Source organism: Schistocerca serialis, chromosome 1, assembly GCF_023864345.2.
Source record: "Schistocerca serialis cubense isolate TAMUIC-IGC-003099 chromosome 1, iqSchSeri2.2, whole genome shotgun sequence".
NCBI classification, from domain to species: domain Eukaryota; kingdom Metazoa; phylum Arthropoda; class Insecta; order Orthoptera; family Acrididae; genus Schistocerca; species Schistocerca serialis.
The window spans coordinates 21,541,340-21,567,170 of record NC_064638.1 but is presented as its reverse complement, the minus strand read 5'-3'; the positions used below and the strand labels follow the sequence as shown (position 1 = coordinate 21,567,170).

Genomic DNA, 25,831 nt, shown 5'->3' with positions numbered 1-25,831 from the left:
GCACTTAAAAATACAAATACGTCGGGTTAGCTTGATAAGAAGAAGGGACCGGTTGGTGGGACATGTTCTGAGGCATCAAGGGATCACTAATTTAGTATTGGAGGGCAGCGTGGAGGGTAAAAATCGAAGAGGGAGACCAAGAGATGAATACACTAAGCAGATTCAGAAGGATGTAGGTTGCAGTAAGTACTGGGAGATGAAGAAGCTTTCACAGGATAGAGTAGCATGGAGAGCTGCATCAAACCAGTCTCAGGACTGAAGACAACAACAACAGCAACTACTACTACTACTACTATTATAATACTGTTATATTGTCATTTTCAAGTAATATCCTTGGAAGTAAATCAGTCCATTATGTTTGCTGATTTTACTGCTCAGTTGTGAATTATGTAAAAGTAAAACCAATTTTGAAATAATTTTCTAAATTAGTCAAATAACTGAAAAGTAAAAATCAAAGTATGAATATAAATCTCTTTGAATGATAGATTTCAAGTAAAAATAATTTAACAATTTTTGCATATTGGACCACAAAATTACACTCACCTGTATTTTTAAAGACGCCAAACAAATGAGAAAAATATAAATAAATAAATAAATATAACAGAAGGAAACATTCCACGTGGGAAAAATTATATATAAAAACAAAGATGAGGTGACTTACCGAACGAAAGCGCTGGCAGGTCGATAGACACACAAACAAACACAAACATACACACGAAATTCAAGCTTTCGCAACAAACTGTTGCCTCATCAGGAAAGAGGGAAGGAGAGGGGAAGGCGAAAGGAAGTGGGTTTTAAGGGAGAGGGTAAGGAGTCATTCCAATCCCGGGAGTGGAAAGACTTACCTTTGGGGGAAAAAAGGACAGGTATACACTCGCACACACGCACATATCCATCCACACATACAGACACAAGCAGACATATTTAAAGACCAAATATTAAATTATATATATATATATATATATATATATATATATATATATATATATATATATATATTAAATAAATTAAATATGTCTGCTTGTGTCCTCTCCTTCCCTCTTTCCTGATGAGGCAACAGTTTGTTGCGAAAGCTTGAATTTTGTGTGTATGTTTGTGTTTGTTTGTGTGTCTATCGACCTGCCAGCGCTTTCGTTCGGTAAGTCACCTCATCTTTGTTTTTATATATAAATAAATAAATAAATATACTCATCCTGAAGAGCCACTTCATGGTCTAGCTATGTGGGCTTGGATTTGCTGAGGAAAGTGGTGCAGCAGATGCAGCAAAAGGTCCGTGTATGTGGCAGCCTTTACGGCTGTTGTGTGTAACCAAGGGGATTAGTCTGCTTCCTGCAGGCCAGGCAAAGTTCGGCTGTTTCCAGTCGGTGCAGCTGCAGAGCTGGAACGATGACTCGTGTAGTGGTGCAACGTTGTGGGTCGGTGCGTTGTAGGAGACCCCAGAAAACCACCAATAGGCACAACGGAATAAATAGACTTCCATCAGAAAACTGCACTCGGCACCTACATCTTTGATCCTGTTACGGACATCCTGTCAGAAGGTATTCTGAGATCAGGCCCTACAGTGCATGCTATTTGCTGAGAATGTTGTTTGTACATGACACTGTTTTGAGCAGCACCACTAAATCTGTTGTTAAGGGCAAGGCTGGAGGCTTAAAATCAGTAGAAGAACAATGGGGTATTTATGCATGGGGAAAAAGAGGAAGATGAATGCAGTCCTAATGAATTCAGAGCGCCAAAAGAGAGTAGATCACTTCAAATACCTCGGATCAACTACGGCAAGTACTGGAAATTCAGATTCTGAGAATGCGAGGTGAATGGAAGTAGGAACTGGAAAAGGATACCTGAAGTCCTTTGTGACAAAAATAAAAATGTCAAAGTCATGAGAGGTATGAGAGGTATACGGAAGTCTGTTGTGCAGTGGAGAGACAATGCTGAAGGAAGCGAATAAAACTTGTATACTTTACACTGCAATTATTTTACAATCACTTGATCAAAACACAGGTAACAGTTTGAAAATGAATAGAATCGTTCAAAATGTATGAGGGGATATGTATGAACCTGTGACAGATAACTAAATAATCAGCACATCATAGTTCTTGGTCCTTCACGATGGGATTATGCAAATCGGCAATTACACGTTTATCGAATAATAAGTTCAAAGGTCAGATGTTCGACCCCTTGTGAGTCTTAAGATATTTTTCTCTGGCTCTTGTCATTTCTTTCATGTTTAGCAATGGGTGTTAACATTTGCACCATGCTTCAGAGCATAAGTCAGTACCACATAAAACTGGCTGGGTAGATCTGGTTAAAGATACAGAAACACGCGAGCATGCGCCCCCCCCTCCCCCCCCAAACAAAAAGTAAAGTTTTCAGTCTTGACTTAGCAGCCCTACTATTCAGTGAGGTGTTATCTTTATTAACTTTTTTTTTCATTTGCTTTTTACTCTATATGCAGCTGACTGTTTCAATGTCAGTAACAAGGAAAGCAATGAGTTCACCAAATTTTCTGCAGAAGACCGAATTAGACCTTGGAATTAATAAAAACAATGTAAATTGAGATTTAGTTTGTACAAAAATAGTGTGCAACAATTTAGAAAAAAAATAATGAGAGAACATCTACACTAATCAAAAGGTACCAGCAGATACTGACTCCACTATGCACACTGCTCAGATTTTAGGTTACCTTTACAACAAGAAAACTTCAGTAACAAATACTGTGTGTCTCTAATGCATGCGTCATTTCCGAGATAAAAGTGTGGTAACTGTGTAGATGGGAGGGGGGGGGGGGGGGAGGAGGGAGGGAGGGAAGGGGAGGGAGGGAGGGAGAGGGGAGGGAGGGAGGGAGGGAGAGGGAGAATCAATACACAGCTTCATGCTTTATCTAATTTACCTTGAAGACAGACAACCTTAGCTAGTTGTAACTGCAATAAATTAGTTTAAAAGATGCTTACTATTTTTGCTCACAGGTATTTGAACATTTACAGTAGTACCTCCTACTTTTGTTTTACTATTATATGGTTTTCTAAATCTGGATTCTTGCTTACTTTCAGACCATACGTAATTAAATACACTTCCAGTGTTGTTACTGTTTATGATTGTCAGTGAACTTTACATTTTCTACCACATGACTGGCTACAGTACCTGGTGTTATGCATATTGTATATAACTTGGAAAGTGTGTTAAATAGCCTCCCTCCATCACACACACACACACACACACACACACACACACACAGGCCCATTACCTCTGAAGGAGTATGTTGATAAAAAAAGCAGAAACAACATACATGCATCAATTGCATAATTATTCCAAAATACAATCAACATACAACCTACAAAAGTCTTTGGAACAATTATCCATTAGTAATTATATACAATCATTATGGTAATAACATATTTAGGAAAATAATTTTGAAAGTCTGCACAGACATTATTTTGTGCATTTAGGGTATTTCAGTTTTTCCCTTGAACTTAAACTAGGCACATTGCATGATGGTGAAAAGGGCATTTTGTCCATTGTCTCAATTACTTCACACATTTCTGTGTACATTGCTGCCAAACCTTGGAACAGTTAGGACAACAAAACAACCTGATATATCTTTCAAACATTATATCAGCTGCATATTTTGTGGTATCAATGTAATAAATTCCATTCCACATTTTAAAATACCTGTCCCTGTCTATCAGAAATACATATAAAAACAAAACTCAAAATTTACTGAAAAACATGTCAGTGAGACGTGTAAAATTCCAAAGCAGTCTTACATATCATGTACAAAGGTTTTTTCTTACACATTGCCCTTTCTTGACAAAACTACATTTTATTTTAGAATCTAGTTTAAAATACCATATCACAGCTAGTTTCACATTTTATAGAGCATTTCAAAATATATCTTTTACATTGCAGAAAAAAGATCATTGATAAAACATTTTTTATCACAATTCTAAGATAAGTTTACAGTAATATTTGATAGTTACAATATGCAGCAGTCATATCTAATAACCAAAATAATTTATAAAACTTAAATGATAAGACTGATAGTTACAAAATGCCTGTCTTATAAAATATGCTAAAAATGTGTGTTTTGAAAATATTGATTTGTAAGCAATAAAATTTATTTTTCCTCTGAACTGATAACAGTTCACAGCAAAGTAAATTATTTTGAAGATTTAATATTTATATTTCCTAAAATTGATGTCTACACACAAGGTCCTCTGTAACTTCTGCAAGCTAAAGAACTGCTCATTTACAAAATTCTTCCATGTATAGCTTCAGGACTTCATTGCAAAACAACACAACAAGTAAAATGTATTACACACTAGAGAAACAGTGTTTTGGTCCTCAAATGTTTCATGTCATATACCTTTTAAAATCTAAAAATACGAGTAAAAAAACCAAAGATAAAAATTAAAGCAACTTTTAATGTGGTTGTTTGTTAAATGATTAACTTCTGTTATGCAAATACTGGTACAAATTATCAGTCATGTAGCTGTGGATGTGACTAACTGCTTCAGGTAGGAAACAGTGAGACCTCTCAAAACTACAAAATATGAATATGTGACTAAAACTTTTAACCTGCAGTGCCTCTTTCCATCATCTTTCAAATCTTATTCTGCACTACATAATAGACTTAAACAATGGAAAATCCAAGAAGGAATGTAACAGTATAATGAAAAGGACAGTTGCTACTCACCATAAAGCAGAGATGCTGAGTCACAGAAAGGCACAACAAAAAGACTGTCGGAAAGTTAGCTTTCAGCCACGAGGCATTTGTCAAAAATAGACAGCTGGAGCCAGATGCCAGAGACTGTGGTCACATGTGTGTGAGTTGCATTTGCACAAGTGTGTGTCTGTTGTCTATTTCTGACAAAGGCCTCGTTGGCTGAAAGTTAACATTCCGACAGTCTTTTTGTTGTGCCTTTCTGCAATTCAGCATTTGCACTTTATTGAGAATAGCAACTACCCTTTCCATTATATTGTTACATAATAGACTTACGATTTTGTAATTACTCTTCATGACTTGCAGAATAGAAGATTTTTCCCCTGTAGAGAAAGAATAGTGGAAACAGAAAGTACAAATAGTAAGAGTAAAGACTTCTCTGAATTTTCACCCTGTTTCAAATAAGTTCACAACACACAACAATTCTGCAGCTATTCATAAACACTGTATATGCACTGTGCATCACAATAAATGAGTAATAGACCTGTTGAAAATGATCTGGTGAGAAAGGTACAGGGGAGAAAAACTCCAAGAGAAATTCTTAACAGACAAGGCTGCCAAATGCATCCAAGATCTATGAATTTCAGACCAAGAGGCTAACTAGAAGAAAGTGTATATATTTTTCTGGAGTTCTGAATGAATATAGTGTTATCGTTATTTTAAATCAAGAAACCAAGGTCCAACCTCTAGTTGTATATCAGAGGTACAATTGTGTGATTCAAGCTAGTGGCCAATAGTTGCAGCAGTTGAGAACAGAACAGTAAGTTATATACTGAATGACATGACTACTCGTAAGCCTATTGTGAACATCAGAACATACTGTCTTCACAATTACAATCAATAAAAATTTCAGCACAAAAATCAGTCAAGGTGCACAAAACAATATGTATTACCGGGTATTCTCCATGTCATCCCATTCTAACACACTATATGCCACCAGAAGATACTGCAGCAGTTGCCGCATACTCCGAAGATACAAATGGAAGGGGGGGAAAAAAAAGATTTTAATTCTGTCGTCAAGAGCTGTTAATAAAAAAATTCTGTGTTATGACTGGTTTCAACCCTCAGTTCATCATCAGGTATCACAAAGGGATTTACAACAGCTTACAAGGGAATATTTAGCCTACAATATCAAACAGCATAAAGTGCATTGTAAGTCACAGCTGTCAAGTAGTAAAATACATTTTGTTGTCAATAATAAAGTTTTTTTTCAGGAAAAAATATGTCATATAGCAAACAAATCCAGAATCTAAAAATTATTCTGCAAATGAGACAACTGAGAAACAAAGATACAACAGTTACATTTGGTAGATTTTAAGAAAGCATATAGTATCACTGACAGAAAATCACTCGTCAATATTATTAAAGAATTTGGTTTAGATCTAAGAACGACAAAAATGATCTGAGACATATTAACAAATACTTCATAGTAAGTGAGGTTCTGTGGAGAATTCTCCAAAAGCTTTGAGATAAAAACAGTGAGGCAGGGTAATGAACTGTCATTTTTGCTTTTCAACTGCTCTCTTGAGAAGATATTTGGATTGTGGAGAAAATCCAAATTGGGAAATTAAAGTCTTTTTACACTGCCTGGCATTCACAGATGATATTGCCTTGATAACAGACAGACCAAAAAATGCCAATATCCAGGCAGAAAATCTAATTACGCAAGTAGAAAAAGCGGTTTACAAATTTCTCTCCCAAAGACAGAAAGGCAACACAAACACAAAACGTTAAAAATTTTCCACAGAAATTACTCATAAATCAAAACAAAACCAACAAAATCAGCTCATACAAATGTTTAAGTGAGTAGCTAAGCATAAACAATGATTAGGACAGTCTAGAGATAAGAGCAAATACTATGAACACTACATTTCAGAACACAAGAAAAGTATAAAAGAAGAAAGCTTCATTATGGGACTCCAAAGTTAAACATTACATTACAGTAGTGAGACCTGATGCTCCATGTTGTGGTAAAACACTAAAACTAGTGTGGGAAGGTGGCATAAACAAAATTATGAAGATAGAAAGAAGACTGGTCAGAAGCATACTTGGCCCGAGGACAACAAAAATAGAATACAAGAGGCCACAACCGAACAAAAACTATATGAACAGGTAGAGAGAATAATACACATAACGCGCAAATCACGGATATTGTACTTTGGACATTTGGCTTGAATGGGCAATGATGGACTGATAAAGCAAATCTTTAGTAAAATAATGAAGCTGCAAGGACAACCAGCATGGTTCACATAGACACTAAATGACCTCAAATGAGCAAACATCAACATACTGGACATATGTAATTTATTTAGGAACAAAATTCAAAGAGTGGTCTTCAGGGATGAACGACAAAGAAAATGAAGACAGCCTCATAACGTACAACAGCTCTACAAACAGGGATAAGAACATATGAAACAAATGTGGGCAATGAGGTAGAAGAATGAATACAGCAAGAACTGAAATATTGATTAAAAGGTCTTAGTAAAAAATAATAGTGTTATTAGTTTACTAGTTGACAGCAGTAACTTATGAAGGATTTTATGTTTGTAGTCTCCATTATAATACTGCACATAACAGTGACCTAGACTGTTGTTTTAATGCAAAGTTCAGTCTGGTGAGGAAGAATTAGGGACTAGCCAGAATACTGGAAATCAGGTGAAACACGATCAGATCCAAAATGAAAAAGTTACACGGATGAAACTGTGAAGAAAAGTATAGAAAAGAAAAATATATTATAATTACCACCGGGAAAAGTCATAATTTACAACTGTACAAGTAACCTTTAAATTATACAGTCCATTCCCACCAGAAAAGATTGCAGGCATAATCAATATATTACAGCTTGGCAAGACAGCAGCATTGGCAGCATTCATCCAGATCAATTTGCACTGTCAGAATGCTCAATTATTTTCCTCTCAAAGATCTCAGAGAGAAAAAATCTACTGCACCAGCACTGGTGTGATAGCAGTACCTGTGCCAAACAGAGACACACAAGTGATACGTAAAAGGACTTCCCCTACTTTGGAAAAGCTATATTTACAACTGGAAGAAATTGCATTAGTAACTCAGGTCAAAATAGCTTTGTGAAGATGGCGATGAAATTGAACAATTCTCATACCTCAGGGCTGCCAATAACGCCGTCTGCCGAGGTTCGATAATGTTAGCCACAGTTGTTCCTGTTTGAAATCGACCGTCTTAATTAACATATCTGGGGAACAGACTCTTCCTAGGGTTTGCACAGACACCGAGACTTGTCAGCTTAAAATCACATAACCGGGGAATTCATACATATTGATGAAATCACTCCAATTCGCTATGTCCACAGCTTCTTGGAAACTGGGGTATCAGTAACATCAGATGGGGGGGAAAATGAATAAATATTGGACAAAAAATTCATTACAATCAAATCCTTAAAGACAAATTGTATGTACAGTCCAAAATATCTGGAAGTAAGAACAATCTTCAAAACAATACAGCCAAAAACAAAACCTGAGACAATGTACATCAAAAATTAAGAAGCAGCTTTTTAGCAGTAACGCCTAAACATTCATGCCTTATTAATGTATTGTAACACCAATAGTGACAGTGCTGAACTTCCTACCCGCTCTACCCTCCATACATTCTGAAACTGATTGAAATTCAATAGGACGACAGAGGCACAGAAATGACAGTGATGAGACCAGCCTTTCATCACTCTTCACTTTAATATACTCAACTCTTTGAGATACCTGCTGGATTTGATCTGGCCAACAGGAGTGGAGGAATGTGCATTAGATTTGATTCAGTGTTGACAAATGCAGGAAAATGCTACAGGAATTAAGATGTAAGGTTACATCTCACATGATTGAGAAGAAGGGCAGCAACCAGTGGGCTGCTACCTATGAGCTTTTAAACACACATATAAGATCCTCAAGTCATGTCCAACACAGTTGTGAACTAAATCTTAAAATTGGACATAGCATTTTAATTGACTATAACTTGGAGCAAACTGCATTTACATATCAGTTTTATTGACAATAAAAGTGTACCCAATAGGTTCTGCTTGCGTAATTCTTCCCATCCACTGCACACATTGTAACAAATAACAAGAACAAAATAGGTAACAAAATATGCAGGAGCAGTAGAGTGAAAACTATTGATGAAGAATTAGATTCATAAACTGTTGCAGCATTCTGTAATAACTTCCCCATCATTAATCTACTGCAGCTGTCCTCTCTTTTTAAGGATGAATACAAAAGAAGTACAGTGTTCCGAAATTCGCTGATTTATTAAAAGCGTGATAATTCATAATTTATGACAACATTTCCCTTGGAGAAACAGCAGTCTGGCTAAAAGTACTTTAAAAATGGAAAAAAAACATTTGCGGAAGCATAACATCTGCTTCAATCACCACTACCACCTACCATTACAGTATGAGGGTCTGAAGATGGTCAGAGAGTGATCGAAACTGGTTACCATCAAAATAAATGTTTATGTGGATGAGACTGTTTGTTTTCCATTTTTAAAGATTGGTCACTGCAATGATGGTGCTTTTTAATGAAATCAAGTAGTATTTTCTGAATATAGACATTTTCATTAATTAACTGTTATCTGTACAGTTTAAATTTCATGTTTACTGATATACTGAACTGAGAAATGATAAATTCAAAAGGAAAACTTAATGAAAAATACATGGAAATGTTGAGAGGAAATTATGACTTACTGCCACAGAAAGAACTGTGTTTTCGGAATGTGCAAGTACTTAATCATTGCTGCTGCATGTATTCACTCGTAACATCTCATAATTATGTTGTTCCTCTTGAGAATCCTCTATTTAATGAAATTAAAATGTTTCCAGCAAACAATCACAACATCCTGGGGAAATCACAGATGCACTGATCTACCGCACGAACAAGTGAAATGTGTGTGACCTGTGAGGAATGTGATGAAATTTTGTAGTACTTAAGCCAAGTGAAATATGGAACACTCAGCATAACCTTTTACATTCTGTATTATTCTCCTTTCCAGTATTAAGTATAAGAGAATAAGGAAAAAGAGCATTTCAGCTATTCTGCCACTGAAGAGGTTACCAACTGCATCACTGTCATTTTGAGAAGCACAGTTTGCTTGATCTAATACAGCCTCGCATACATGTGCACACAAGCAGTGCATGTAATCTTGTTTTTTTGTGTTAGTGATTTATCCTTGCAATTCTTAAGGTAGCAGGGATAAAATACATGGAACAAAATGTTATTTACAACATGTACACAAACCAGACAGCAGTTATCAGAGCCAAGAGCCATAAAAGGGAAGCAGTGACTGAGAAGGAAGTGAAACAGGTTTGTAGCTTATCCCTGACATTCAATCTGTACACTGAGCAAGCAGTAAGGGGGAAACCAAAGAAACATTCGGAGAAGGCATTAAATTTCAGGGAGAAGAAATAACAACTTTGAGGTTAGCTGCTGACATTGTAATTCTGTCAGGGAAAACAAAGGCCTAGGAAGTGCAGTTGAGTGGGATGGGCAGCGTTTTGAAATATGATATAAGATGAACATCAACAAAAGCAAACAAAGGGTAATGGAATGCAGTCAAATTAAATCAGGTGATGCTGGGGAATCAGATTAGGAAATAGGACACTAAAAGTAGTAGATGAGTTTTTCTATTTGGGGACTTAAATAACTGATGTGGTCAAAGTGTAGAGCATACAACATGTAGACTGGAAAAGTGTTTCTGAAGAAGAGAAATTTGTTAAAGATATTTGTCCGGAGTGTAGTCTTGTGTGAAAGTCAAATGTGGATGATAAACAGCTCATACAAGAAGACAATACAAGCCTTAGAAATGGGATGCTACAGAAGAATGCTGACGATCTGATCGGTAGTACATGTAACTAATAAGGAGGTACTGAACTGGGAAGAAAAGAAATTTCTGGCACAACTTAACTAAAAAAAGGGATGGTTGATAAGACAAATTCTGAGATATTGAGGGATCTTGGATTTAGGATTGGAGGGAAGTATGAGGAGTAACAATTTTAGAGAGAGAGATCAACAAATTAATACAGTGAGGAGGTTCAACAAGACGTACGTTGAAGTAGTTATTCAGAGAGATAAAGGCTTGCACAGGACAGAGTAGAATGGAGAGCTGCATCAAAGTATTCTTTGGACTGAAGATCCAACAACAACAGTAACAACAATGACAACAACAATGTTATTTAATTAGTTCTACCTTGAGTTAGCATACTGAAACAATATGTAGTAATCCAGCAATTTACAAATGAGCAAATCTTTGGAAGAAAGAAGAGTAACAAATACAACAATAAAAATGCTGGCCACATAACACTGACTGGAAAACTAAAATTACCTTATGAAATGGTAATTCACATTTAAGCTAAATATAAACAGGATATCTACAAACATATTTACAGTGTTAAATTACTTATGTTTTCATCTATTTGATGTTTTCACAAATATTTACATTTTAAATTAAAATAGTAGCCTCTGGAGGAAGTCTCTGTAGTATCTCATGCCTGTAGTCTGATTCAGTCTAATTTAAGACAGTTCAAATCCTGTATTACTAGAAACTGCGTATCTCAGTTTCTCTCGCAATGTACTTTTCTTCTGATAGTTTGGTAACTTCAAGAGATTGAAGCATGTAGATGAAGTCGGGAGGCGATTTTGTGGATCCTTCTTCCTTATGGTAAAAAATCCCCGAATAACACTACCTGTAAAAATATACAAATAAATGTACATACTGTAAACAACATACCCAATTTTGTGGATCCTTTTTCCTTATGGTGTAAAAGCCCTTAATAATACTATCTGTAAAAATAAACAAATAAATGTACGTAATGCAAACAACAGAGCGAAACGTGCATGTCTGATATGTGTCTAATGGTAACATTACAGATATGCATTGAATTTGGTTAATACATGAGACAGCTGGCTCAAATGACACAGACACATTAAAAGTATACGATGTTGAAAAACTAACGTTAAGAAGAAAGTGGCATATCATCAGTGGTTTGTTACAGTGAGAGCAAAATCGTGAAGTGTCGCCGATAAGCAGAAAATTTTAGTCCAGTTAAATTCTAGTCTAGTTAAAATTAGCTCCTCACTATTAGACAGATGAGTTGCCAAAGCTACAGGGAGGGGTTTAATCTCCCCGAGCTTGTACCAATGGAGGGATGACAAGTGTTTGCGCCATAGTGATATATGTAGTAACGCTGATATCGTCTGTGTGCACAGAATATCTAAAGGGCTCAGGTAGTAGGGTGGCCATCAGCAGCCTCATTCCCACACATGCCGCAATGTCCAGGAACCTGTACAAAAGACACAGAGGCACATGCATCGCAGAGCATACGAAGATATTCCTGGAGCCGCTGTACTGAAGGTGGTATGTGTAAATTGCACAGAGACTCTGGAGAGCACTGAGAAAATCAATGCACGATAAAGGGCAAACAGCTCTGTGATAGAAATCAAGCATTGGTCTAACAGTCGACATCTAAAAACCTTTTTGCTGACAACGAGGGTGCACCCTGCACTGTGGTCATTCCTAGCGCCACTGGTGTAAATGTGTTCTTTCCCTAAACTGTGCATGCAGCTCCAGAAAAGTAAAGCTAGTTACTGAAACCAGAGCAATGTTCTTTGAAAGTAAAGTAAGTTCAAGAAGGGCACAGAACTCTGCCAGCGTGGAATGCTGCACTTAATGTAGGATGAAACAATATAAAAGTGAACTCTGGAAGTGTTAACTCGGCAACTCCCACTAAAGGCTTATAACTGGGCTAGTGGGGAATGCACCAGTAGTCAAAGAGAAATCAAGTGGTGCATCACATTAAGGCAATGTAAGATGGACAGCTGTGCATCCGTAGCCCAAATTTGATGGGACTAAGAATCGATACAAACAAACAGTGATAGTACAGCCCACATCCCCTGAGGTGTCACAAAATTCAGATAATACTCACACTAGTTGCTAAATATGATATTAGGCAGAATCAACATAATATTTGATCAATTGTTATGTAGGGATGGTAGGAGAAATTCCTCTCACTGTGTGTTCCCCCCCCCAGTGGAAAAGTGAAAGGCTTTATTTATGCTTCACAAGTAGAGATGCTTGAAATGCTGTCAGAGTTGTCGTATGAGTAAAGCGGCCTGCTGAGAGCTGCTATAGACCAATAAACTGTTGACAAAGAAAGAGCATGCGAGACTCAGTGGGAGGCAGCCAATAATGGGTGCGACCACTATAGCAAATAAGGTTTTGCTCAGCACTGAATCTGGAGATACAGTCAACTGCAGAGTGATGCCTACAAAAGCCACTATATCAGGGGAAAAAAAAAAAAATGATCGTATGACATTGTTGGCCGGGAGGTCCTGTCCGGGTTCGGCCACCTTGTTGCAAGTCTTATTTCATGTGACGCCACTCTGGGTGACTTGTGTGTCTATGATGATGAGAGGATGGTGAGGACAACTCAACACCCAGTCCACAGGTGGAGAGAATCTCCAACCCGGCTGGGAATCAAAACCGGGCCTGCTGCATGGGAGGCAAGCACGTTACCACTCAGCTAAGCAGGTGGACACTCTATCAGGAATTTCCGTGGCTCAAGCCACCATATCCTATGCCCAATGATCACTTGTTTCATCACCTTGCACACACTAATGGTGACACATATGGGGTGGTATGGGGTGGTAGATGGAGGGAAGGTGTCTGCCTTTATAAGGCTTAGGTATAGGTATCACAGTAGTTTTACACCAGCTGTAGAAAATGTGCCATCCTTCCAGATACAATTGTACATACAGAGAAGAAAGCACTTGCATTTGGGAGTTAGCTGTTGCGACTTCCGAAGGTGAATGTCGTCAGGTCTCAGAGTGGAGGAACGTGATGATATAAGAACATGCTCTCATTCCTTTGTGGTAAAAACATTATTGTGGCATTTATGATTATGAGAAGTATCTGCCACTTGCTTCTGAAGTAGGAAGGGCAACAGTAGTAGGGCAGAGCTCGAGGTCTCTGCAAAGTGCTGAGATGGGCTGAGGTGTGGGAGACATCGCAGCATCCACTACAGTACTGTTTGCAAAGGTCAGATCAGGTAGTGGAAGAAGACCTTTTCCCCAGCACAGTGACAATGTTTATCCCAAGGAACAGTAGATGGAGTAAAATAGTCGAGAGAGCTCCATAAGTCACTTTTGCTATCTATAACTATTCAACTACTCTTTGCACTCATCTGTTTAAACTAGACACAGTTCTCCAACACGCTCGACGACACGGACAATACATCTCGTGAACCTAACTTTTCCCTGTACAACAGGGAACTGGGGTTCATTGTGGGAGAGAAGATGTTCAGGGTACGGAACGATCAGCGGCAAAGAGGATGACGTACATAAGATACTCTACCTGGTCATCACCATTGTGAAACTGTTTGTGTAAGGGCGCAAGTGGTTTTAGATGGGTGCCAAGCCATCTTAACACGGATCATACACAGTTCAGCAAGCAACTTATGCACAAGAAATGGTTGCTCGAGTGTGTGTATGAAATGTTGGGCCACTCTAGATGCTCAGTGAGCTTTGTGCTGTAGAAGGAGAGACCCAGGTGCAAAAATGAATATGCAGGATTTGAAGGAAACACTGGTTCATCTGTGTTGAGGGAAACAATATGAAGCTGGTCCAAACTGTTTGACAGGAATGTACCTTTTACACAGGCTCTGGGAGAGCTATGGTCACCAACTCAGATGTGTGTTATTACACCCCCGTGAGCTGCTCTTCTTGCCTCAGGAGGAAGGCTGTAAACGTTCCTGGATTAAATGTGAAAGGTCAAAGTGGTCTCGAGTCAGTATTTACATTTCTAACAGTTATAAACTGTTCAGCAGCAGCTGCAATTCTGCCCTACATGATCTCATACCTCGTACATTCTATTGAAGAAGAGCCATTTCACGACAAGAGGTCCTCAGCATGTGGTCTAGTGGTTAGCGTTTCTGGCTCCTAGATTGTGGGGCCAGGGTTCAATTTCCAGCTGTGTTGAATTTTGGCCCCTCAGGGACTGGGTACTGTGTGGTTCTCATCATCGTTTCACCATCACCAGTGAGCATGTAACCAAAGCGGTGTCAAATAAATAAAGACTTGGATCAGACAGCTGAGCTATACCAGACAGGTTCTCCCGGTCAATAATGCTATAGGGTAAGAGATGGCAACTGGGTAGGTTTCCATTTCACTCGAGATTTGTTACTGCAATGGTGCATAAGGAGTACACAAAATTATTACATTTACAGATCAATAGTACAAGCGGTTCTGAGGTACCAGGTGCCCATATTAGTATGTGATGGAGCCTTCACGGGTGGCAATGGAGGCCCTGACTCCGGCATATAGCTGATCGTACAGATAGTGAATACTGTACTGAGATACGTTATATCGTGCCTGCTCGACCTGTTCAGTTAGAAGTAAGAGTTGTCGATTGACGAGTCACACCGATCACTCCCCATCCCATCGTATCCCACAGGAGCTCAAGGGGAGAAAAGTCTGGAGCTCGTGCTGGCTAGGGAAGTTGCTACACATCTTGTACAGCATGTTGCGTTTCACGGTTAATGTGTGGGTGAGTATTACCCTGATGGAACAATATATCACTTTCCTGTTGCAATAATGGCAAAAACAATGGGTCTAACAACAATCTGCACATACCGAGCATGGTTTGCTGTCCCCTCCAGAAATGCCAAAGGTGAACGAGAGTTGTAGCTTACTGCAGTCTTATATTTGTCTCGGACGAATGCATTGTACGAGACAGCACTTAGCAGGTCTATATCGTACGCACAAACGACCGTCACTTGCCGCAGGCTGAATCTATTTCCATTGCTGTAGACCACAGTGTGTCATTCCATATCGCAAGTGATCTCCGGATGGCACCAGTTGCTCTGTGCACACTGATGTCGTGGCACGGGTGGAAGAAGGGCCAGAGGTGTGGGCGACAATAGCCCCACTGCTAACAGCCAGTTCGCAATGGTTCGTATTGCCACGTCTGGGCTCACAAGTCCTATTATCTGTCCTGGGGTTGCCATTCGATCTTCCACTGTTGCCCTTACAATACGACAAACCTCGCAGGAGTCCGTACCGTGTGGACGCCAGAGCTGAGAATGCTCACATGACCACAGATACCGGCACTATTGCACACCTGACGCAGCACGTACAACGTGTGTGGCAATGCTCCAAAAGGACCACCCCACCACTCAGACGGGCACCATTTGACCCGTTTCAAACTCACCCAGTCGGCTGTAGGAAGCACGAGTGCATCACCGTGACACGGTTGCCTGCTTGCTTCACGTGTCTGCAGCGTACTGAGCCTTCTGGCTGTGAGCATTCCCTATTAAAGGGTAGACACAGATAGTGCTCTGGTAGCTATGCTACTGAGCTATCTGTTGGTGGACAATACTGAAACCATTATCAGTACACCTACTATCTCCTAGATGACACGTACTGTCATCGGGTCAAAACTGACATCTTCTTTCCGGGTGTACTGTTTCTTTTCCTTTTTTCCAGCAGTGTGTGTTTTGCAGGTACAGCAGTGATAGACGATGATGTTACTTTAGTACTTGCGGTTTTACAGTTAATGTGCTAAACTGAAGGTCACAGGCACGGGTGGCCGTATTGATTTTTGGTGGTGGTGTAGCTACAATATTGCTGAAACAGTCAGATGTTGGTAAGAAGGGCTTGTGGATGGCAATTTTTTCTGAGTAGCTCCAAGTATTTTCCAATTTCCAGATCTCCTGTACAGCTCGCTCGTCGAGGTAAGCGGAGTACTTTCAGGACAAAGCGACGTGGTCTCCTGTGCAGTTAATGCAGTGGGGTGAAGGAGATATGCAGTCTCCTTGATGTGTATCTCTGCCAAAACTTACACATTTGGCTGCATTTTTTAGAGGACACACAAGTATAGCTGAATCACTGAACCAGCAGCAGCACTTCAGTTTTAGCTTATAGGATCTTATACTGTTGACCCGTTTCTCTGCCTCGAGCCTCGAAGGGAGCTCCACTCGACCAAATATACGGGAGATGGCACAGACAGGCATAAATTTGTTGTTTGTCCTGTTATACTGATGTACTGCAACTATTTCCTGATCAGAGAGGTAACCTTGAATTTCTGCCTAGGGCAGACCGTCAAGCAGATCAATGGTAACAACACTGTGGGAGTAAGTCAGTGAGCTATGGGATTCCACATGTACGGGATATTAGTGAAAAAGTCAGCTTTCATCATAATTTCGGCCTCATGTCGATTAGAAGGGCTACGTTATGTAGGTGAGATCGTGACTTCATTTGGCCTGCAATTGACTCCACAGTTCAATGATGAAGGGATTTATACTAACACTAAAAGGATCGTAGTGGTCAATCTGAATGGTGAGCATTGTTTAATGTTTAATAAACAGTGTACATTTTAATTTATGGGCTGTATTTTTCATGACCTTTTAATGTACTCTCGGTGTTTATAATTTCTGTAAAAGACAAACATCTGTTACAAAAACTGAACAAATTATAAACATTTTTATCTTAAAGGACCGCAGCTGGTCATTCTGACAGATGAGGAATTTTTTGCATTTCATGTGTCTAAAGGCTCAGCAATGGATTTTTTCTCCCAATGAGGTTATTTTATTTCATTGTTGTGACCTTGTCCCCCCCCCCCCCCTTTCTTTTCACATTTTACTTTATTTAGTAGAAGAATAGACATACTTTAGTTGCTGTTTTTCATCAATACACACTGTTGCGCTCTGCAGAAGTTTAGTGCTCCTCCTCATTATTGTGGCACACTGGTGTTTTCATTTGGATTAAGAATTACTCAATTACGTGAAGTGTTCACCAGAAGAAGATTCTGAAGGAAAAGATATTTTTAATGTGATGAGTTGCACGATACAGATTATAAAGATAACACAAAATACCAGCCCCAAGAAACAGAACGAGGCCAATCGTCAGAGTCGGAAGATGAAAGTTCAGTACCTGTACAACAACACACAAATAAGCCAGTGCTTACACATTTCATTCCAGTGGCACACAAAATTCCTACTTGCAGCTGAGGAAGAAAACAGAAAAAATCACATCCATCTCAGCATCCGGAAGCCCGAAGTGCAGAGACTGCGCCAACAGAACAGTGTGAACTCGAATTGCGTGAGAGCACACACCTGGAAGATTAAGGCATTACAACATGTTGGTAGAAACTCCTGGGTAAGTGTATAATGCTAAGAAACTTACAGTTGCAGGCAGTTATATAAGTGCATGGAGACTGTTGACAGAAAATAATACGCCACACAACATAAAAAACTTTACAGAAATTAGAGCCCGAGAACTTCCACCGGATATCACACGGGTACTTGATATTGCCCAATCAAAAACTGGTATAGCTATAATGCGTGCACTTTGAGTGTACAGAGGAAATAATTTCCCCCTGAAACTTCTCCGGTCTCAAGTGTGGGAGGCGGCATTTTTTGCTCGTACTGTGGGAAGAAATAAGTTCACAGAGGTGTGATTTTGTAGTTCTATGACAAGCACACTTGTGCCAAGAGACCCAGGACTAATGGCTTCACTGCAGCTGCAACAGTCTGGAATTCATTGCAGCTCTATCCGTGGAAAGCTCGGTACACTACACGTGTAATAAATCAGACGAATTTGGTTTGAGGTTCTGACACGCATTAGACACCGGTAGTAAATGTACGATGAATGAAGTTCCGCACTTGACCAACTAACATACCTGTTGCAGAGCATGTTGTCACGCATCTCAGTCAGCCTTACACTTCAAAAGGAAGATCTGTAACATGTGACTGTTTCTTCACAGCCAAACATCTTGCGGAGCAGCTAAAGGGGGAGAACATAACCACAGTGGGTGCACTGAAGAAAAATCGAAGAGAAGTTCCTCATCGGCAAAGCCTGCTGCCAGATCGTTGTACGACACTATTTTTTACAAATCCAGTGACAGTTACTTCCTAGCAGGGGAAGACCCTGAAAAATGGTCTTCTACTGAGCACAACGCACCTGTCAGCTGCAGTGGACGAGCTGAAACTCCCTAAAACTGTGAGCTTGTACAATTCCACTAAATTTGGAATTTATATTCGGGACAAGATGTCTCGTCTGTACATTCTCAAGCTTGGCTGCCACAGATGGCCTACGCACTTGTTTTCCAACATCCTAGACCTCGCCGGAATCGACGCCTGTATCCTTTACAGAGAGACGACAGGAGAAAGAGTTAGCCAGCAGGTGTTTCTTTTCAAATTAGCAGAACAACTTTCCTTTGTGTATGTACAATTAAGGAAAGAACCTGTTCATTACATTCATTCGTGTTCAGAACATTCATTAAGACCACTGAAATACGTAAGGTGGTAGTACACGAGGCCTGCCAGATACGAGGATGCAAAAGTTCAAACAAAACTAAACATGTATGTGAGCAGTGCAAGAAATTCATATGTGGTCCACGTGCTGGAAGTGTTCGGCATGTGTGTGCAAAGTGTTTTGACAAAGAAGGTGGCTCTGATTGAAAAGATGTCATAGAGATAAAAAAATCTTGCTTTCTCATTACTGCTACAGCAATGTGTGTCAATTTTTCTTTATTTTCCATAGTAAATATACATTTATGACCTGTTTGAGGGTTTGACTGAATACAAGTCATAAAGATAAAAAATGTTGTATAATTATATGTTTATTTGCATTTGTAAGTTTAGTATAAACTGATTTTGCATTAACAATTAATTCTTTGCTTCAATCTTTTTTATTTAATTAAATACAATTTCTACAGAAACTTTGAAGCGTAACACATTTTTACAATAAGCATAATGCACTATTGACCTGTAAAGACACTGTACTGAAGTCACTTAAGAAGTAAAACTGTAAACAGAGAAGGAAAACTTCACAGGTAAAAATGACCAATAGTGGCCCTTCTATGTAGTTCGCTAATGCCGGTCCTCTTAGTGCTAAGAAAAAACTCACTTTTTTCCGTATGTGACACTATTAAGTAGTGGGGTGCACATGGAATATTCATTATTTTCTCAGTTACTTTCCATTTCTGTTTGCTAGGCAAGGCTTTCGGTAGATTGGTCCTGTACTCAATGCGATTTGATTTCTCACAACTGCAAGAGTCTATGATGATTTACACTTTTCCTCCTTGGGTTTCCCACACAGGGCTACTGACCCACCTCAGGTGATTGTTCACACCTCAGGACACACTTCCTGAACTCCAGACAGAGCGGTCAACTGGCCACTGGACCTGGCCTTTTAGCAGAGGGTACACACAACCCCTACCCATCGAACTAGGGACAGGGAATTACAAATTACCCAGTCACCCTTTAACCTGTCACACATGTGAGCTGACTTTTGGTAGGGGAAGATAGGTGAAAAAAGAAAGGCTTCAAATGATACGGGGAGGTGAAATGCACAGAGTAGTATAAGGAAAGACTTGCAGTACAGAAAGATAGTAGTACTACAGGTAGTGGGGCCCTGTGCTCACCAAAGACACACTCATAAAATAGTTATGATCCTGTGAGGGAAATATCATGGAATGAGAATACTGAAATCTCCAGAGACAACGATCCTGCCACTATGGTTCAAATCCTAGTTTGGTACAAATTTTTAACTTTCCCCATTGATTTAAATCACAGCCAATCTCTGAATTCCCTTGTGGTTTAAGTCATAGTGGCTACTCAATTAATGTCTGAAAGAATGCATCCCACATCTATAATTATGATGAGGACAACCAAGTGGCCACTTCAGTGCAGATGCACACCACGTCTGAACTCTTACAAGAATTGGCGAAATGCCGCAAGTAATGAGGATAGTGGGCAACGGGCACTACATCAGTACTATGTGGACGAGTTGAGAATTTGGGTCTGACGGGAGGTGTGCTAGGGTAGTCCACAGAGTTGCGATGACCGCACAGTGGTCAGCACATCTGCCTAGTACGCGGAAGACCTGGTTTCAAATCCCTGTCCTCGTGAATTTTTAATTTTTCCTACTGTTTTAAATCAATACCCTTTGGCAGCTAACATCATTAATTCCTTTGTGTCTTGATTCATAGTGGCTCAAGGATCAAAACCGTCTGAAAGAACATACATCACATATAGAAAATATATCTCGAGGGTATTACACCACGAACAGGAGGCTCAGTGTTCAAAATTGTATCAAAATAAATATTGTACACTCCAAGTTGTGGTAAAATGTGGTTATGCTGCAATGATACAGGAAACAAACATCTGGTTCTACCACGGTGATGTCGGTCCAGCAAAACTGAATATAACTCTATTGGAGAAAATAGCACATACACAATTCTCTCATCAACAGTCACTTAATAAATACTAATTGGACTTGCAACACCAGTCCACTCTACTGCCAGATCCCACAAGCAAAGTAAACAACGAATCTGACGTCAAATGCAGAGTCGTAGAGAGAAGCCGAGTCACCGTCCTTACTGTATTTACTCGAATCTAAGCCGCACCTGAAAAATGAGACTCGAATTCAAGGAAAAAAAAATTTCCCGAATCTAAGCCACACCTGAAATTTGAGACTCGAAATTCCAGGGAGAGAAAAGTTTTAGGCCTCACCTCCAAATCGAAACTAAGTTGGTCCATTGTAATATGAGACACAATTTAGGTCGAATGAATGATGATACAGCTACAGTAGTTTGGTTTGAGTCGTAAGCTTAGCAGTTAAGCTTTACCAGGTAGCCTTTGCTACGCATCAGGCGCTCCGTCCGTATTTATGCGGGTACCCTTCCTTTTTCATGTGCTTCGTCTGGTTTGAATCGATTGCTTATTTTTCTTTGATCTGATAAGTGCTGTTCTCTTTGTTATAGGTGTTTACGACACTCCAAACTGAAAATGCATTACTATACTGTGTCATGCATTGTTTCTCGCATTCTGATAGTGCGTGTTTACAGCCTGTCGCCGCTCGCGGCATAGCTTGCTTTTTGCGCGCTACCGGCGATTACAATTAAAGAAAAAATGAGAGGAATCGTCTCATTAGCGAAACAATGGCAAGAGACTGCTATTTGTTGTTACTTACACTGCTGCTTTCTTTGATAATGATCAACAAGAACCAAATAATAGACTGCATGTGATAGAAGATGTTCTGAACGAGAGTTTAGCTAAAATTTTTCGCCGTTTGAAAATGTTTGCAGACGCCTCTTTTGTACATTACATTCTGCACAGAAATTAGAGTCATCTTAGATTTAAAAATCTGGTCAATTGTCGTGCTTCATTTCCGACTGTATCACTATTAGGCATAAGAATAATATGAATATAAACATGACATGATATGTATATTCTTCCGCGTTTGCTGTTGTCTCACACTAGTTTCGTACTTTATTAGGCAGACAGGATTTAAATGAGATAGCAGCAAACACGAAAGAATACATGACAAAATGTTTATATTCGTATTATTCTTATGGTGAAGAGGATATACTGCATGTGATTCACAATTCATAAAAGTTCCTATTAGCAACCATCTCTTCTCACAGGTAGGCAAAAATTCAGAATGTACAGTTGGCCATATTGACAAACATCCCAAACAGTCTTACCAGTTGGATTTTCATAGTACATTGAAATGCTGCTACATTTGAAGATGAACAATACGGAATTTGTATTTACTTCATTGGATAATGTATGAAAATTCCGCTTACTTTGCACTCGATTCTAAGCCGCAGGCGGTTTTTCGGATTACAAAAAGAGGAAAAAAAGTGCGGCTTAGATTCGAGTAAATACGGTATTTGTCAGTGGGCACAGTCGTGTTCCACATCCGATAGCTGTCGGGTACTGCAACTGTGTGGAGATGATTATCCTGTTACCAGGTAACAACAGCCTGCTTCAACTCCAAGGCTCATACGAGGTTGCCAGAACGACGGCGGTAAGGTGGAGACTCGTAGACAGTGCAGGCTCCGGGTATGAGCGAGCAGAATTGTGTAAGCCAGCTACTGTCGATCACCAGTGGTCCACAGATACCAAGGAACATTACAAGTGCTCCTTCTGCCGAGCACACAGAAACAGATATTTCCACGTGGTTCTCAAATGTGTGCACCATATGTTTGGCCTTCCCATTACTCTGAGGGTGGAATGAGATCAAAGTATAGGTCTTACACGTAAAGCTAATGAATCAGTGAAACTCTGGAACAGATTTCTGAAATAAACTGGAATTGCTTATGGAACACAATTATTTACTGCTGAGCACCAAAAATGGCTTCAGAGAACAAAAAGGAACATTTGATAATCATGCATTATTGACAGCTAACATCTTGTCTGTGTTTTTCTGGGACAGCTGTTTATTGCTGCACCTACATCTATACACCACAATCTACCTTTTTGTGTGTGGTGGAGGATACTTTGCATACCAGTGCCACTTCCCCCTTTTCCTGTTGCCGTTGTGGATGGTTTGTGGGAAGAACAATTAGTGGTAAGCCACCATTTGGGCCCAAATATCTATAATTTCATCTTCATGGTCTTTTTGTGAGATATACATACTGGTTGACTCTTCTAGGAAAGTATGCTTTCAGAACTTTAGCAGTAGACCCCACATGTTGTAGAACACCTCTCTTTCAATATCTGCCAGGGAGTCGGCTGACCATCTCCTCGATGCTATTGCGCTTGCTAAACAAATCTGTAATGAAAGATGCTGCTCTTCTTTGGATCTTCTCTATTTCAATTATCAGTCCTGTCCAGTTCGCATCTCAGAATAATGAGCGATATTTGAGTATTAGTAAAACAAATGTTTTGTAAGTTACTTTATTTGTTGACGGACTACATGTCCGGAGCATTATTCCATTGAATCTCAGTCTTGCCTTATCTGCAATTAATTTTATGTGCTCGTTAGACTTCAAACCACTCCATACACATACTTCAGTGAGATAATTTATGGAAGTAACTGTTTCCAGTGATTGTTCTACCACTGTGTGATCATAAAGTAAAGGATCTTTCTGTCTAAGTACTCATAACACATCTATTTGTTTGTGTCGAGGGTTAATTGCCACTCGCTGCACCGAGTGTCAATCGTCTGCAGGTCATCCTGCATTTCGTTACAATTTTAAAACTTTGCTACTTCTCCATATACGATAGCCAGCGAAAAGCCTCGTGCAACTTTCGATGTTATCTGGTACGTCATTTATATTGTGAAAAGTAACAGTCCCGTAACACTCCCCTGGGGCACTTCTCATGTTACTTTTACTTCTGAAGACTTTCCTCCATTCATAGTGACATACAGTGTTCCATTTGCTTGAACTCTTCAGTCAGTACGACATTCTGTAAGCTCTTATTTTGTTCATTAGGTGCCAGTGCGAAACTGTTTCGGCACTTTCCAGAAGTCGAAGAACAAGGCATTTACCTGGGTGCCAATATCTATTGCTTTCTGGTCTCGGGGATGAACAGACTGATAAAAGGTACAATTAATTTCAGTATGAGGTTCTTAAATGTGTGCACTATATGTTTGGCCTTTGCATTAGTTTGAGGATGGAATGGGGCAACTTCCTCACCACAGTCTTCATTGGTATCTCAGCTATGTATAATAATGTGCTGATTTCCATACTAACATATAAGATTTAGTATTTTAGAATTCCAGATACCTTCATCACAGGTATACTGTGGCATGTCATACCTGTGGTATTTTTGTTAGGTTTGTAATTGGCTGTTGATGTGATGAACATGCCACGAATTACTACACTGGGAAATCCTATGCTATTGTACATCTGTTGGACTTATGTTCAGTTGAAGAATGAGATGTGGACCAAATGAATATCACAATGCTTCCCTTTGGGGGCAGTCTTCAGCCCAATATCGTATACCTATAAACAGGGTGTTTATAAATGAATATCGCGGTTTTAACGCTTTATAATATTTATTATATTAAACTTACAGTTATAAATGATATGTCAAATGAAAGAACAACTCAAACAGTTTTACCAAGAACCTTATAAATGTCCAATTTGATCACCATTTGTCACATGGCACACATCAAGTCTATAGCCAAGTTCTTCCCAAACGTTCATAAGAGTGTCTTCAGGATCCTTGATGAAGCCCCAAAGGAAAAAACCGCATGGCGTTAGGTCGGGTGAATGTGGAGGCCATGCAAAGCAAGCCCTGTCATTAGGCTTGGGAAGAACTCTGCTATAGACTTTGTGTGTGCTGTGTGACACATGGTGCTCACACTGAACATTTATAAGGTTCTTTGTAAAACTGTCTGAGTTGCTCTTTCATTTGACATACCATTTATAACTGTAAGTTTACTGAAATAAATATTATGGAGTGTTAAAACCCCAATACTCATTTATAAACATCCTGTATTGTCATACAGTGAGATGACATATGTTTCTACTCAATGCCCACATACTCTAGGATACTTGCAATATTGCTTGGGGGTCATCTAATACAAAATAGTCTAGCAGCATCACCTCGCAACTCTCAAGAAGTAGCGTTCACTTGCAAACGTACATATCTTCTTGCCCTATGGATGAATTTGTTAGACCACACAATGTCACCATGACCTTATATCAAATATATGACTAAAACCTGAAGTGGGACACTCACATTTGACAGCTTCTTCCAGAAAACATTCTCTGTGCGTAGGCTCATACTCAGTGGGGAACACACCTGGCTGCAATGCTCATCCTGTGCCGATCTCTGGTGCCGACTCAGAATTTTACCACTGTGACATCAAGTTTACACTCACCAGATTAGACAAAATACAGCAACATTCTGTTAGAATTTGTATCAAAAGCACTGCAAATGCCTTTCAATACTCAGCACCAGTTCCTATCAGTCAAATTTTTCTCGAAGAGAATGCAAACCCCAGAGTCCTACATTGCTTAAAAATTAAATTGACAGCAAGCACTTCTTCAGACCGCTCATCATTCCTCTCTCAAAATAAAAATGCGTTGCTAAATATTAGCCACTCAGCAACAGGAATACTTCCTTGCAACTCGGTTCACCAGACGAACCGGTACTTCAAAATCCTTTCGTTCCCCACTATGTACTCTGTACGACATCCACGCACTGAGTAAATGTGGAATGTCAAACACTAATGACACGTGCAAATGCAGGGGCCAGATCGAATAAAAATCTTCATTGAAGGCTTGAAAATAACTGATCACTTTTGTGCATAGTTTTTGTAGGCCTGACCTCCAAGCAGAATGGTTATACTCCCTCCCTAC

At 39.4% G+C, this 25,831-nt stretch overlaps 1 protein-coding gene across 1 annotated transcript in view; it reads right to left on the bottom strand.

Moving 5' to 3' along the window:
• Positions 1-3,070: 3,070 nt before the first annotated feature.
• The window catches only part of LOC126460849 (ubiquitin-protein ligase E3B), a 297,274-nt gene continuing 274,513 nt past the window's right edge, over positions 3,071-25,831 (bottom strand). Inside the window, exon 17 of the mRNA XM_050095948.1 lies at positions 3,071-11,417. Within this exon, the coding sequence (XP_049951905.1) occupies positions 11,245-11,417 (173 nt within the window). The 3' untranslated portion in view covers positions 3,071-11,244. The remainder of the gene's footprint in view (positions 11,418-25,831) is intronic.